The sequence below is a fragment of the Phaseolus vulgaris genome, chromosome 11, assembly GCF_000499845.2.
Source record: "Phaseolus vulgaris cultivar G19833 chromosome 11, P. vulgaris v2.0, whole genome shotgun sequence".
Classification (NCBI taxonomy): Eukaryota; Viridiplantae; Streptophyta; class Magnoliopsida; order Fabales; family Fabaceae; genus Phaseolus; species Phaseolus vulgaris.
In genome coordinates, this window is record NC_023749.2 from 807,655 (window position 1) to 823,573 (window position 15,919).

Consider the following 15,919-nt stretch of genomic DNA (forward strand, 5'->3'; position numbering starts at 1 on the left):
TGTCTTTATCCCATTAATGTCGTTTTCTCATTAATAAATCTTGGTTAGGTATATTATTATCATGGAATATTTCTTAATAAACAAAACAACGTAAAGAACACACAAAAAAGTGTCCCATTTGAAAGTGATTGCTCATAATTAATTTGAACCATTATTTTCTTCAACCCTACTACAAGCTTCAAATTAATGGACACAAAATTTCGATGCTGTGTTAAACCTTTATCCGAAGCAATTTGGGATCAAATTTTGAGAGTGATTCATAAGAAACGAATCTACGTAATTAGTAAAGAGGACTTTTATGGTTTCTTTACCTTTTTACCTTTTCTTATTTCAGAGCGCTTTTTTAGTTCAAATAAAGATATTGGAATTCCAAGAAATCAAAATGAATTATCAGAAAGAAAATATTACTTCTTTCAACACAATTAAGATAAAAAATAATTTATATACTTATTTCTCTTCTAATTTATTAAAACGTTTTCTAAGGATAAAATCGTAAATTAACATTAACGATACTATCTCTCAAACTTCTTTCATGTTTTAATCTATCAAGACTTATGATTTTTAAAGATAAAAATCATGAAGAAATACTAATTTTCAAAACATATAATACTTCAAATAGAATTCATCCTAACATAATATCTTTATTTATAAGTTATTTTATAATATAATTTTAAAATCACTTCATTTTAATAAAAAGAAATTATTTCTCCTTTATGATGAGTGAACATTGGAAAAGAAACTATTAAATGAGTTTAAATACAATAAAGAAATGCCTTAGTTTTGTGCTTTTGTATATTTATATAAACAAAGTGAAAGATGAGAAGAAAAAGCAGAGAGATACAATGATTGAGGTGACAGAGTAATAAATAAATAATATAATAAAAAATGTTAAATTAACAGTACTTTTTTTATAAATTTAAGAAACATAGAGCTGCATGTGCTTTTATGTCCATATCTATTTTAATATAATTGATCAGTCACTGGTACAAGATTTTAGTAATCTGTCTGAAGTTTTAAGTTTAAACTTTAAAAGCATAAAATTTTGTAGATAAAAACATATTTTTATATAATAAATTAGAATAATACATAACTTAAAAAAAAAAATCTTTGTACGTAAATATTCTTGAATGTATTGGAACTGAGAGAACTGTTATCTTCCTGTTCAGTCGGTCGGTCATCTTTTATTTTTTTTTATTCGTTGAATGACTTTTTTTCCTCCTTTTGTTATTTCCTTCATAAAATTTCGATCTTGATGATATCTGTAAAATGTACTCTGACGTTCAAATGAGATATTGGTATTCGATGCAATTAATCGTGATGATAACGTACATTTTATAGGATTTAGGGTTGTAAAACATTCAAATGAGATATTGGTATTCGATGCAATTAATCGTTGTACATTTTTTCAAAATTTTTTTATCATAATTAAAAGTGTATTATCTCATCCTTAATCACTATATAACTTTATGTTTGATTTAATAAATCTGAAAGTGAAGAAACCTCCATTTATCATTAGGTACCGACCAAAACAGGTTCTTTTTAATTGGATGTGAATGATATTTAAATTCCAAAGGCCCCTAATTCCAATCTCCATTAAATCCAATTGTTTGTTTTTGAAGAAATTTGGTTGTCATGTGCTAAATTGGAGTAAAGAAATGAACCTTATCTGTGTTTTATTTTAATGGGGTTTAGTTGGCATGTGCATCACTTATGATTCACCAATTTGAATCTGTGTCTTTTCTATTCCCATTTTCATAATTTACACAAATCATGTCAAGCAAATCAGTATTATGAGACCCTTAAAAAAGTCAATAAATGGGCACAATTATTATCCTAACCCTAAATTTAATAAAGTGATTCCAAAGTTGAATAGTTATCATTAGATACCAGAAAAGGGTTAACACATTTTAATTTCTTCCTTTTGTCACTTTTGTTTCCTTTTTGACATTCTCTTGCAATAACCCAATTCTTCTCCTTGCCAAATTAACCCATAATTAGCCTTAGGGAACATACCAACATAATAATACTGATAAGAATCTTCCACTCATCAAAGTTAATCTTCTTTAGTAAAATATTTATGCAGGTAATTTTAGTGGAGTCACTAAAAAGTTATTAAATAAAATTATTTAATTAAATTAGAGATTATTTTAGAGATTAAAAAAATTATAAGTATCTAAATTAGTTTTAATTATTAATAAATAATTTTTTAAATTAATATTTAATCAATTATTAGTGTTTTAACTAACAAATTTAGAATCTAAATAATTAATATCTAAAACTTAAGTATCTAATTAGATACCAATTTAGGAACTAGTAGTAGTGTGTTATAATTTTCATTATCTAGTATAATAATTAAAATAGTTAATCAATTGTTTATTTTCAATTTTTAATTAAATAATATAATGAGCTTTAAAGTAAAAATGGAACATATGCATATAATCATATGACTATATTTTATTTTTTACTTTACTAGTAAATAGTTTAAATCTTAAGTGAATTGTTATTGTTTTATTTAATTTTTACTTTTATTTTCTTTTATTATTACATCTAATTTTTAATTTTATTTCTTATTTATTGTAGATCTACTTGCAAGAATGATGTCAATCGATTTAATTTACTAATATGATAATGAATGTAATATTATAATTTTTTATCATTATTATTTTTTCAAGTACCAATTTAGAAACTAGTAGTAGTGTGTTATAATTTTCATTCTCTAGTTTGCTTGTGCCACTGAAATAAAATTGTACTCCTAAGATCCAATCATGTGGCCTAACACAATTGGTGGCTAAGGAGAAGGAACCTCTGAAGGTTCAGTTTGGCCCACATGCTAATCATATCAATTTTGGGGTGCTCAATCTTACCCTCAACACCTCTTTTGGTTCTTGCAACTTCAAAAATCTAAAGCACTTATTCTTCCAAGTTCAACATGATATTATAGTGACATGGTGACACAAAACAACTAGCTTCTTTTTGGCTTATTATAAGCCCATACCATTCTCAAACTCCCTATATATTTCCCACACTTCTCACTGATTCTCCACATAAAGACACAATGGGCAAACCAAGCACCCCCAGTGTCCTTCTTCTATCCCTTCTCACTCTTTCACTCTTTGTGGCTGAAACCTCTGCAAATAGGCAACTTCAAGCTCTTAACAAACTGCAAAAGTCCAAGTTTTTGAGAGAAAATTCAGAAAGTGGTAGGAGTGAGTTTGAGGTTGAGGAGGTTGTTGTTGATGGCATTGTTGATTCTCAAGAGGGTCTGAAAGAGAAAGATAGAATTGGAAGGCTTCCAGGGCAACCCCAAGTGAGTTTTTCTCAGTATGGAGGGTATGTGACTGTGGATAAAAGTGCTGGTCGTGCCTTCTATTATTACTTTGTTGAAGCTCAACGTTCTAAACATACACTCCCTCTTCTTCTTTGGCTCAATGGAGGTAAGCAACACCAATCTTAGATCTGATTCTTTGTTGCTCACTAGTTTTCACTCATGAAGTGTGTTATGCACTCAAACATGAAAGCTCTGTTAATTTTGTATGTTACACCCTTTAGTCTAAGGTATCAAGGAAGCTTAGACACACTTATTAAATGATGTTCTGTCTGACAGACACACATCGGACACTGACACTGATACGTGTATGACATGTGTTTTTGAAGTGTCTAATTCAAAAAGTACTTTTTAATCTTTGATAATTTTAACACAGTTTCAACACAACTTAAAAAAAAACAAATACAACTTAAAAAAAAACAAATACAGTAATTTTTTAAAAACACAAATTTATTGTATAAGTTTTTATCATGATTATAAAAATAAAGAACTAATTATTTTAAATCAACTATCAAAATTATATTTATTCACGCAAATCTTAATAGTCAATTTATATAATTTATAATAATATGATATATAAATTCGTATATTTGTGTCTTACATTTTAAAAATTACACATGTAAAAATAATGTTTATTTCGTGTTCGTGTCAATGTTAAATAGAGTATAAGTGTGTGTGAGTGATTGTGTATACACGCATGCACATGTAAATGTCTTTCTGCCTCCAATTCATGCTATTTTAAGGAACACATCAGTTTGCATTCAAACAAAAAATGCCAAACAAAATTCAGAAGAATCTGGTTTAAGATGCTTGCTAAATTCATCCTACAAAAACTTTTCCCTCCATCACTCCCTTTTTTCTTTGCAATGAGTGTTTTCTGTGCCTTTCTTGTCAACAAATTATTGATTTTATTGAAAGTGATGTATATGAGTCAATTAAGATGACTATACCAATTGCTCCAAATGTGCCAGCAACCCTACATCAAAATACTTATAACCACACACAATATAAAAACTTCATTATTTGGAAGTTACTTTGAGCCCACTTAATTTAAGATCACGTGAACTCATTCAACAAAACATCAATATCCTTCATCACTATATATCTATATTTATAGTAGTAGTCCAAACCAAACCGAATAACAGGTAACACAATAACAGATAACACGATAGATACACATTATAAATTTGTATTAAAATTTAATTTTATAAAACTGACTTATCAAATAAAATTTACAGTCTCTCTCTTATATGTAGGACATATTCTATTATATAGTAGGACATATTTTTATCAGTCTCTCTTATATGTAGGAGATATTCTATTATATACTAGGACATATTTTTATCTTTATACCATGAAATGATTTTATCTATAGTCGATACTTTAAAGTTATCTAAAATTATCTTTTAAATGAAATTATCATAGTTAATTGTTTTACACGACTCCTATGTTCTTTACAATTAGATGAATTGTTATGTAAACATTAATTAGGTTATTGAACTGTTTAAATCAATGTGCCGACAAAAATTATTGTTAATGAACAGTTCGTGGAGAGAGAGAGAGATCTGAACTGTCATAATTATTCTATTCACTAATTATATCATTCTGATAATAAATGGTTAATATTTCTCAGTGATGATCCATCATAAACAAGTGGATTCCTTGATACAAGCTATTCAAATCCCATAATTCAAGCTTCTAGACGATTTTTGCATTTATTGTAACCATATTAAAAACTAGCCCTACAATGATTTTTTTAGTAACATAAATATTTATTGGCTTTAAGTATAAACTAACTTAACTAGTTAAATATTTATTTATTTTCTCATTAGAAAAATGCCAAAAAAATATTTGTTTTTCCGAAAAACTAAATTTTGAATATAAGTCAAATCCTGTTTTTGATACGAAATTTAAAATGGTAATTTCCACTTAAAAAGTATAATACCAATTTATACAAGTTAAACTATGAATAAAGTTAATTTGATACAGTAAATAATAAAAACAATTATTTAATAATTATTTTTTTAGAGTAAAATGTTATATTATATTAAAATAATAACTCATTTAAGTGTGAAGTGAGTGTAATCCATAAATATATTACTCTTAAATTATTATTATTATATATATATATATATATTATTGTTTTTAGAACCCATTTGCTTGTTTAGATGGTGGGGTAACATCATGCTATTTTTTTTATGTGCTGATAACAAAATTAAAAAAAAAATGCTTTTTTGTATGTACAACAAGCATGAGTATAAAGAAGCCAATAAGAAAATAAATTAGCCTAATTGCATATTATTTTGGTTTAATTCTTTATGATTGAACTTTTCAGGTCCTGGATGTTCATCTCTTGCCTATGGAGCAATGCAGGAACTTGGACCCTTTAGAGTAAACAGTGATGGCAAAACACTACACACAAATGTGTTTTCATGGAACAGAGGTATACCAAAATCAAACTTCTCTTCAAGAGTGTAACATAAAGTGATGGTTATTATGAAGTTAACTTTAAGTCTAACACAACCTCATAAATCAGTTTAAAATGAGATTTATACCCACTTATCACTTATCACTTATCACTTGTGTACTATGAAATGTTCTAATATCTAAAAGTTTATTTTACGTCATAATAATTTATCTCACTTGTGGCTTAATTGGATTTTGAAGTTGCCAATGTTTTGTTCCTGGAGTCACCTACTGGAGTAGGGTTTTCCTATTCAAACAAATCAACAGATTATGACACCAATGGAGATAGGAAAACAGCTGCAGATAATTATTTGTTCTTGGTGAATTGGTTGGAGAGATTTCCAGAGTATAAAAACAGAGATTTCTTCATTGCTGGAGAGAGCTATGCTGGCCATTATGTGCCTCAACTTGCACATACCATTCTTTATCATAACAAAAGACCAAATAAAGCAATCATCAACTTCAAAGGAATCTTGGTATATGCATTATTCCTCCCTTTTGTTTTTCAAATGCAAATAGTTGTTAATTGACCTGTGTGTTAATTAGGTCTAGAATATAATTGATGAGTCCTATATCTCACTTTAGTCATAGTTTTGTTGAATAGCCTTTTTCTAAATTCTTGTTACTTTCATGATGGTGAAGAAGGGTTTGGGATTAGTTGGGTTCAAAAGGTACTTTGGGTCTGGACCAACCCACTTCTCCTTGGTGGGTTTAAGTTTATGACTCCTGAATGGATTGAAACTATTGAAACCACTCTAAATAGTTGGTATAATGATGAATTTAGAAATAAATATATAAAATATAAGTTTGAATATTAAAATAATAGTTATAATGGAATTGTATAAAAAATTTAAGTTGTGAATGTATCATTATCCATTAAATTTATATTGCATACTTTTTTAAGATAATGTTATCTCAATCAAGAATCCCATAATTAATTTATAAAGTTTATTCTTAGTGGAGTGAGGAGAAGATATGATTAGTGGTCCCTTAAGGCCTGACTCAGGATGGGTGGTGGTGACACTTTGTGGATTGGTCACTCAGGGCAGAGCCATTATTTGGTTCACTATGCCACCATAGCTACCATTTCTTGAAAAATGAAATATATACAATCTTAAAGTCACATAAAAAAAAGTAAAGATAAAAAATTACATTTGTGGTATCATAGCTGAGTTGGGTCTGAATAATTTTTAGACTCATGCCAATAGGAATAAAGTAGATATAAGAACAAAATAATACATGATGATTTCTTGAGAAAACTATGATATGTTATTATGTTTGTTGAGAAATTGTTATTAGAATAATAGAAGAAGGCTAACATATAAGTGTTTTTTGACATTTACAGATTGGGAATGCAGTGATAAACCAAGAAACTGACTCTCAAGGACTGTATGATTATCTTGCTACCCATGCAATCATCTCAGATAAAGCAGCTTTTGTCAATAATGCTTGCGAGTCCTCACCAAAGATTCAGAAAAGTGAGTGCGAAGCAGCAGAAGAAGAAGTTGAGAATAATATTGAATACATTGATTTATACAATATTTATGCTCCAATCTGCAATAGTACCGAACTCACACCCCGCCCAAAACAATATTCTGTAAGAATTCAATTTCACTCTTTTTTTCTTTCAAGAAATAGCATCGTTAAGATCAATTATCGTCGTATTCGAGGTATTGTCCACTTTGAAAGTTTGTGTTCTGTGATGGTTTTGTCCTTAAAAGACATTTTGACGGGTTGAGGGAAGAGAGAGTATATAAACCGTTATTGGCGTTGACTCTTCAGCGATGTGAAACTATATTGATGGTACCGGAACAAACCCCACAGTCGATATCTAAGGGGAGTGGATTCCCCCTAGTTGAAGGGCTTGGGACACATTTTCATTTCCACAAACAACGCCAATATAGTCCAACATCGCTCAGCTCAAGAGTCAAGGCTAAAAACAGTTTATATACTCATCCTCCCTCAACCAACCAAAGTACTTTTTAAGGACAAAATCGTGACGGAGCATTAACTTCCAAAGCAGACAATACCTCAAATACAATAATTGACACTAGTGATATTATCTCTTGGATTTGAGGTTGGAACATGATGCATGAAGTTCACTATAATAGATTCCATTTGTATTTGCAGATTGTGACTGATCCATGTAGCGAATATTATGTGCAAGCATATATGAATAGAAAAGATGTTCAAGAGGCTCTCCATGCCAATGTCACCAATCTCAAATATGACTGGGAACCCTGCAGCGACGTCATTACTAAGTGGGTAGATGGTGCTTCCACAGTTCTTCCAATTTTACACGAACTACTCAACAATAGCCTCAGGGTTTGGATTTTCAGGTAAGATCTTCATGCACCCTTCACATAGTTTTTCTTAAAACTTGCAATTAACTAATCCTATATCTTCTAGTAACTAATTTTCCATGTTGGTACAGTGGTGACACAGATGGAAGGGTTCCCATCACTTCAACCAAGTATTCCATTAAGAAGATGGAGCTTCCCGTTAAAACTGTTTGGCACCCTTGGTTTTCTCATGGAGAGGTAATATAGAAAGAGTTAGTTACACACCCATAATATTTATTAAGAAGTGAATTTTCATTCTTATAAAATCGATTTATATGATAAGATTTTGTATCCAATTATTTGTTGTCGATGTGTAATTTTCTACACATGTTCTCACATCGAGACTGCAACTCATGTGTTAGTCTATGAATTCATCCTAAATCGGGATCTTTTGACTCAACTTTATCTGAGATTTGCTTAGGGAGCAACTCCATTTTTCACCTTGAATTCGTCAAAATGTGAAGAATTTCTTACTTTTCATGAAAGATTAGATCCACTAACTGGAAGTTTATGGCTGACTAATATTATACACCATCATCTAGTTATTGTAATTCTTTTCTTGATAGTGAGTCACATGTATATGACCAACTAGGTTGGTCATACTATAAAAGACATTTTAGAGACACATAAAGAATCCATTTACAGGCCATGGTCATAAAAGTCTATAAAAGATCCTACCCAACGTCATGACATGCTGAATTGATAAACCCAATATACTATTGATAGAATATATTCTAAATATTTATGATACCATATTAAAAAGTAAACTTTAAACTTAACTCAACTTTACAAAATCGATTTTATCTTTTTTTAATCCGTCTAAACGCATTAGAGCTAATGACTCGTATTGCATTGAAAGAATAATGATGAAGCGTGGTAGCTGCTTTAATATTTTTAATCATACTTTCATATCATAAGAAAGCATTTTGAAAAGAACTCTGGTGTGACACAGGTTGGTGGCTATGCAGAAGTATACAAGGGAGGCTTAACATTAGCCACAGTGAGGGAAGCAGGGCATCAAGTGCCAAGTTACCAACCCGCAAGGGCCCTAACTTTGATCAAATATTTCTTAGACGGCACTCCTCTTCCAGGTCCTCCCAAAAGAAAGGCCTAGTTTATTGGAATTCCATTGTAGCAATGTTTAATTTGAAGGGAAATAAATTCAATTATAGTTGGGTTTCTTGGAGTCTATTTTTGTTGGCAATCTTTCATTGGTGAGAATCTTGTAAGGTTGTAAATATCATTATGAGTTCAAGGCAAAAGTTGAACATGGCAGGATGTAAATGGTGCAACCTCTCCATCCTTCAAACTTCATTGCACTAAAAGAAAAAGAAAGTGTATTTATTTCAGCATGTGATAAATGAAAAGACTACACTAGTCAACTTTGTGAAGAGATTATACGACTATTGCTAGGATTCTTCTGAGATTAGATACGAAATCTGAAAGATAATCTCATATTCGAAAAAAGGCTAATTGTGTAATCCAGAAACTAATTGTGTATCTGAAAAAAGGCTTCCGAATTACATAATCCAGAAGCTAATTACGAATTTGAAAAAAAAAACTTTTGAATTACGTAATCCAAAATACTACAGAAGGTTGGAATACCAAAAATTTATGGAGGTGAGAGAAGAACATATGAAGGTGCAAGAAGAAACAGTCAAAGTCTCACTTAAATTTCAAATAATAAAAAAAGAGATAGAGCAAAGTAAAATTTAAAAAACAAAGATGAAACAAACATGATGTTGATGTATAGCCTCCACCCTTACAGCCAAAAGCTGGTGAATAACATAATAGTCATCATAATGGTGTTGTAAAATAAGAAAATCACAATGGTTAGCAACGTGTTAAGAAATTACCGACTGTTAAAGGCATAATAAACTCGAATTGCTGGCATTGATGAATATACAGTTACTACATGAAATCAGTTTTGTACATTTTAACAAGGTTTGGCAGTATGGTGTACTAAAACCTTAGGTAAAAAAATCATAGAAATTGCAGATTAGTTAGTTTATGTACAATTGAGTGATTGTTAAATTTCAACACAGTCGTCATCCTCATCTTCCATCTCCCTGTCCCAATCCAATGACAACGAGGTGGCTGATTTCATCAACTCTGTGAGCCCAGTGAGATCCTCTAGGTAAGTAGGATGATTAATTGCTTGAAGTATGAACTCCATTCCTTTGTTTCGATATTCTGATACAACCTGAATTGAATGGTTGCAATTTAATAAAAGAAAATGATAGTTTAACAACTCATGGAGGTGTATACAACCCTTGATGTGATGAGTTTAGAAATAAATATATATAATAAAGGATAAAATGTTGATGATGTCATACAACATACCCTCACAAACATCCATTAAACTTTGAAGCATGCACCTATCCAAATGAGAGGACAACAAGCACTAGTACTATACTAGTAATCATGTTCCAGCATATTGATCATTTGAGAGTTTGTCAGTTAAATTACACAAAATATTTCAATAATTGGAACTAATAATTTTGATGATTACAATCTCAAATCCACCCTCCATTTGTCTAATTCCCTTTTCCATTTCCATATTCCACTTTTTCCTCTATGTAACTTTGCACTGATTGAATCTGACTAATGCTAATGGTTTTAAACTAAACCAGCTATTAAGCTTGAAGAAATTTGAGAAAAGACCTTGGTCTAAATAATTCTTCTTTTAACTTTTAACAATTCAAATTTACTTAAACTAAAGTTAAGCACTAAATCTTGTTAGCAAAGTTTCATGCCCAGGTTATAGGCACCACATCCTAATCACTGGAGGTAATGGAAAGCATACAAAACCTATTAATTGCAGAAGAAGCATTATCAAATAACTACTAGACTTACTGTATGACTACAGGCAGTGCAGCTGGAGGAGGAGTAACCGATAAGGGTCATTTGAGAAAACTGAGAAAGGGAGCCGCGAATCTGATGAGGTAAAATTCCGAGAGGTTGCTCGGTAGCTCGGTCGACGGCATTGTTAATGTCCCCTACTGCAAATATCCTGTAAAGGCATAGTTGATATCTGAGTTTCGTGATGGATAAATAAAGCAAAACAATTGGGATTATTCCCTCTTTGGCTCTCTATTGTAATGCTTCAAAATTCTTCTTGTATATAAAAAAAATGTTTTCTGAATTACCCTTGAGGATGATGCAAAATTCCGATCAGAAGTTCGGCTGCAAGGGCCGACGCAATAGGAGCCAGCCCTGGTCGGGTCACCGTACATTGTTGGTCCAAAGTGCGGTTGGATGTTGACTGAAGAAAACCATCATGAATTAAACCATCATGAATTAGTTATAATACATTTAGTTTACATTAGTTCAAATATCACACACAATGCAGCAGGAAAATTACATCGGTTGGTGCAACAACATCACTGCAGAAATAACAGCCCAATCTATGCTTTCCATTTGCATCATTTACTGGCTTATCAACACAAGAAGAATTAACAATTTCAGCATTGAAGTTGTGGGCAGGACTTAAAGGACCAGCTCCATGGCGCATAACCAAGAAACTATCAAACCCTAGTGCAGCAGTAATGGTAATCTGCAAGTTGAGGAATAAAAAGATACAGAAGCATATTAGTTAAGGATACTGAATCAAACAACAGATTGGATAATGATCACAACATACGCTTCATTTTAAAATGTGAATCGTGTGTTAAGCATTGATATCATTAGTTAAATACAACCTAAACTCTAAACTTTAAACCCTAAACTGATACAACCTTGTTAGTATTGGCACAAAGAAGTGTTGGGAGCCATCGACTTTCCCTGGTATCAGTCAACAAAAAAACTGAATCGTGAGCCTCGATTAAATCTCGCAACCTTTTACAATCTTCAAGTACACTATCGTGTTCCTGACTGTGTATGGGATGTCCAGGCATTGGTATAGCCATAACAATTCCTTCTGCATCCTGAAAAAAAAAACAAAATGCATGTAGTTTAAGGGAAGAATAGGATTATCAGATTTAGTAATTTAGCATCAAATGAAGTGTTATGGGTTAATAATTTACCACAGCTGGAAAAATCCGTTTGAGACTTTCCACAGCAGCTGTTGCTTTAAATTCGCCACCATTAAGACAGTCGTCCAAAGTATAAAGAGACTGCCTCAATGGGTTAGACATAGCCACCCTGCCATTGTCAACTAAAGTGATTTTTCGAACACCCCATGCCTGCAAGAGAACGATTTTTCGGTTATCACAAATTAAACCATAAACCCTCACCATAAGCATGACAATAGGATTTGTTCAACACTCACCATAAGCATGCGTGCGACCTGGCATCCAAGTGTGCCAGCTCCAAGGAGAAGACACTTCATGGAAGATAAGGCATTCAAGTCTAGAGAAGGCAAAGCACGCCACCTCATGAGCTTTAAATTCAAATCTGCAGCAGATATGGCCAATCTGAATGAAAAAAGAAATTAAAACCAATAATACAAAACAAAACGATAGAAATACACAAAAAATAAGAAGGCATTTTAGGAATGTAAAGAAGGAACAAGTGCGAGGGAAAGAGAAGAGAGATCAGGGAGAAAAATGCAGGCATTAACCTGGTTGGATCCATGGACTGTGCAAGACTTATACACCTAGAAGATTTTCTACCCTTATTAAGTTCCCATCCAACTGCACTAGGCACCGTGTCTTTCCACCCTATTTAGTTACTTCTTCCGAGTTAGAAACCGAACAAAAAAAATACAAAGGCATATCAATAAGCAATTAGTAGTTACACAATACACTATCAATGAAACTTTACCTTGTGGAACTGTTATCAATGCTTCACCAACGAGAGACAACTTCATATCTGCAAAACCACGGTTCTCTCTGTAGCAGAAAAATTGAACTGAGTTGATATTCCACCTCACAGAAATAAGTGCTAAGAAGTTGCGGAGAGGCCATCCAGGATTATTTGGGAGATGACATGGATCATAAAATCCAAAAAGGATCTGCCAATAGAAACTGGTAAATTTCATGAAAGGACATCTATGGTTTCACATTCAAAAAGAACTTTTACAAAGACTACATTTAACTATGCCTTCATTACCCTTTCGATCCTTCTAGTTTGGCTTGTATGCAATTTTGGTTCCCCAATTTTCATGCTAATGTACTCCCACTATTTATAAAACTAAGAAAATTTGGTCCCCTAGGCAACTCTATTCTACCTAAAATCATCATACTCTCCTTTTTTTACTTTAAGATCATTACAAATTGAATCAGTTAAATCATCTTGTAATCAAACTTATCAACCAAACACTGCATTACACCAAAAATATAAAAATTTGCAAACAAAAACTTATCTTCATACTATAATCTTGTATCTTAAAAAATCATTTAAGTTTTACAAGTTCAACCACATTTCTTACTTCTAAACTATTAAAAACATTTCATATAAAAAGCCTTCATAAACACCCCAAATATTAAGATAAATAGTAACCTAACAATACGAGTTTTTAAAATAGAAGAAAATCACCAAGGAGACTAAATTTTCTTAACTTCAAAATTATAGACTTGATTACCTCAAAAACAAAATTGGGGGTCTAAAGTTGGGCGATGTCCAAACTAGAAGAACCAAAAATCAATTAAACTTTTAATTATCTATTATAACCGGTGTTGAAGTAGGAGACCTTGTTAGCATTGCCTTGACAAGCTTCCCAGTCCTTCAGAAGCCTGACAGTAGCACATGACTTTTGATCTATGGTGACTAAAAAGAATGGAACATCTGCCACATTTTTTTATTATTAGGCAAAGCTCACCAAGTTAAAAAAGAAATGACAGAATGGATTAATTAGGTTACTTCCATGCGCTTTTTAAGGAAATTAAGAAATTTATACCTGATGTTGATTTTGAGCTTCGCCACTCGTTACAGGCCGCAGAGAGAGATTCAGCCTAGCATTCCACAAAACAAAGAAAGTTAAAATCAACAAACATAAAGTTATAATCAAACAAATGAGTTGGGTTGAGAATAATGAAACACAGATTACCTCAGCTATGCTGAACCACTGAGAAGCTGGCTTCAGATTAACCACAGTTGCAGGAGGATCAAGCATGAGAGCAGGGAAAGCAAACCAGTAGTTGAAAGTCCACTTTTTCAGGTCAGCAAAAGAAATAACCAGGAATCTCCCAAGTACGGAACAGTCCTCCACAGCTTTTCCAGTTAGGATATCATCCCATATCTAATTTAACAACAGCAGAAGGACAAACTCAAGTGATATAAAAACATTTCAATTCAATTTATATTCTCTAACTGACTGAAAAACTGTGTCTACCTTTGCTGCCTCTTTCTTCAAGAGCTCATGCTTATCAAGTGCATGGAAGCTCTCCACAGTATTTGTATTGTAAAGCATCCCCGGAACAGAGCACTTGTTCCGATTGCCGCGGCTCGGTTCAGGAATTAACGATGCCTCGCTCAATTCAGAAGGTAAAGACTCAGATAAAAGAGTTAAAGGATTTGATACTTGAGTGTGAGAGCAAGGTGCATAAAAGCCTGCAATCAAGAAGGGCATTGTAAGATGAATGAACCTAATGCATACAATTCATGAAACGTCACATTCACATTTCAGATTTTTGTTGAAGAAACTGATAAATACAAAATATGCATATTCTTTCACAATCTTCTAGAAACAAAGACAAAAATAACTATGTTGACGTGTAAAGATTAGAGTAAAGAGATGAACCGAATATATGAATTGGAGAATCGTCTATGCCAAGCTTGTTAAGCTTCAAAGAAGACAATCGGTGCCAAAAACCCTCGTCGACGGAGCTCTGCATCGGTGCGAATTGCAGCAAAGGCTCCATAGTTTGATCGGAGATCTGTCGCTTCGTTGGTCCCACTTCAACGATTTTCTAACAGATTTCAATTCTTCAATTTTCAGCAGAACTCTTGTTGGTGGTTCTGTTCAAGGATTCAATGGCGTCAAGAAAGAAACTTGGTCCATAGTTTTTTTTTTCTGTTGATTCTTTCTGCACCAGATGGATTCAGATTTGCACCTAATACTATGAAAAGTCTCTTTTGCCCTTAATTAATTTATTTTAAAATGTAAAAATTGGATTATGTATACATAAATTTAAAACTAAAAAAAAATAATATTAACACTAACAGAAATATAATTTATAAATTATCTAAATAAATGTAGCAAACATAATAGATATATTTCCAAATGTCATGCTAAAGGAATTTTAAATATCATGCAATATAGTCTTGTCTCTTTTATTTAATTACAATAAAAAATATATATTAAACAAATTTATATTTATAACATAATTATTTAATTGTAAATCACTAATTTTGATTTGTTGTTATGATATAAAAGTAAAAGAAAGGAACATAAATAATAAGTTTTTGAATAGAAAAAAGTTGTATTTTTTTCAATAAATTTTGGTAACTTTTTTTTTTAATACTAATATATGTAAAAATCAGTTATCTTGTTCAAATTTCAAATGTAACGGTTTATTATAGGTTGAACTCTTCTTAACACGTGAAGCAATTTTTTTTTTTCATATCTTCAATCTCTTAAAAATTATAAATTATAGTTTTTATTCTTTCATATTTTCTGATTACAGTTACTAAATGTCATCCAATATATTATATTTTTATTATTTATATATAACAAAAATTTATATCAATATAATTTATTATTTTATAAAATTTGTAAATTTAAAATTTGGTTTTAGTAATATGAATAGTTAAATTTGCATGATTTATTATTTGAACTTTAAATTGGAAAGTGTTGTGGTAGATAATTACTTTCATTCTTTGGGATTTAAGTAAAACTCCATAA

General features: G+C 31.4%; 2 protein-coding genes across 2 annotated transcripts; one reads left to right on the forward strand and one right to left on the reverse strand.

The window, feature by feature from the left end:
- The first annotated feature begins 2,732 nt into the window (after positions 1-2,732).
- On the forward strand, positions 2,733-9,526 carry LOC137823567 (serine carboxypeptidase-like 40). Its single transcript, XM_068628790.1, has 7 exons — positions 2,733-3,434; positions 5,661-5,768; positions 5,993-6,267; positions 7,137-7,388; positions 7,922-8,130; positions 8,226-8,331; positions 9,086-9,526. Exons 1-7 carry the CDS (start codon positions 3,056-3,058, stop codon positions 9,245-9,247), a joined length of 1,491 nt encoding a protein of 496 aa, XP_068484891.1. The 5' UTR covers positions 2,733-3,055; the 3' UTR covers positions 9,248-9,526.
- A 469-nt stretch (positions 9,527-9,995) lies between these two features.
- LOC137823487 (ubiquitin-like modifier-activating enzyme atg7) lies at positions 9,996-15,138 on the reverse strand. The gene is made up of 14 exons (XM_068628686.1): positions 14,816-15,138; positions 14,408-14,625; positions 14,123-14,314; positions 13,973-14,027; positions 13,766-13,860; positions 12,898-13,087; positions 12,695-12,794; positions 12,404-12,548; positions 12,159-12,317; positions 11,871-12,059; positions 11,498-11,689; positions 11,283-11,398; positions 10,990-11,146; positions 9,996-10,336 (listed from the first exon to the last, which is right to left on the reverse strand). The coding sequence occupies exons 1-14, from the start codon at positions 14,934-14,936 to the stop codon at positions 10,163-10,165; spliced, it is 2,103 nt and encodes a 700-aa protein (XP_068484787.1). The 5' UTR covers positions 14,937-15,138; the 3' UTR covers positions 9,996-10,162.
- Positions 15,139-15,919: the final 781 nt, after the last annotated feature.

Bases quoted from the DNA above. Each gene is read 5' to 3' on its own strand.
- LOC137823567 (XM_068628790.1), top strand. From the start codon at position 3,056: ATGGGCAAACCAAGCACCCCCAGTGTCCTTCTTCTATCCCTTCTCACT. The intron at 3,435-5,660 runs GTAAGCAACACC...TGAACTTTTCAG, and splicing joins TCTTCTTTGGCTCAATGGAG to GTCCTGGATGTTCATCTCTT. The intron at 5,769-5,992 runs GTATACCAAAAT...TGGATTTTGAAG, and splicing joins TGTGTTTTCATGGAACAGAG to TTGCCAATGTTTTGTTCCTG.
- LOC137823487 (XM_068628686.1), bottom strand. From the start codon at position 14,936: ATGGAGCCTTTGCTGCAATTCGCACCGATGCAGAGCTCCGTCGACGAG. The intron at 12,318-12,403 runs GTGAGTGTTGAA...GTTCTCTTGCAG, and splicing joins AGGTCGCACGCATGCTTATG to GCATGGGGTGTTCGAAAAAT. The intron at 11,399-11,497 runs GTAATTTTCCTG...GGTTTTCTTCAG, and splicing joins ATGTTGTTGCACCAACCGAT to TCAACATCCAACCGCACTTT.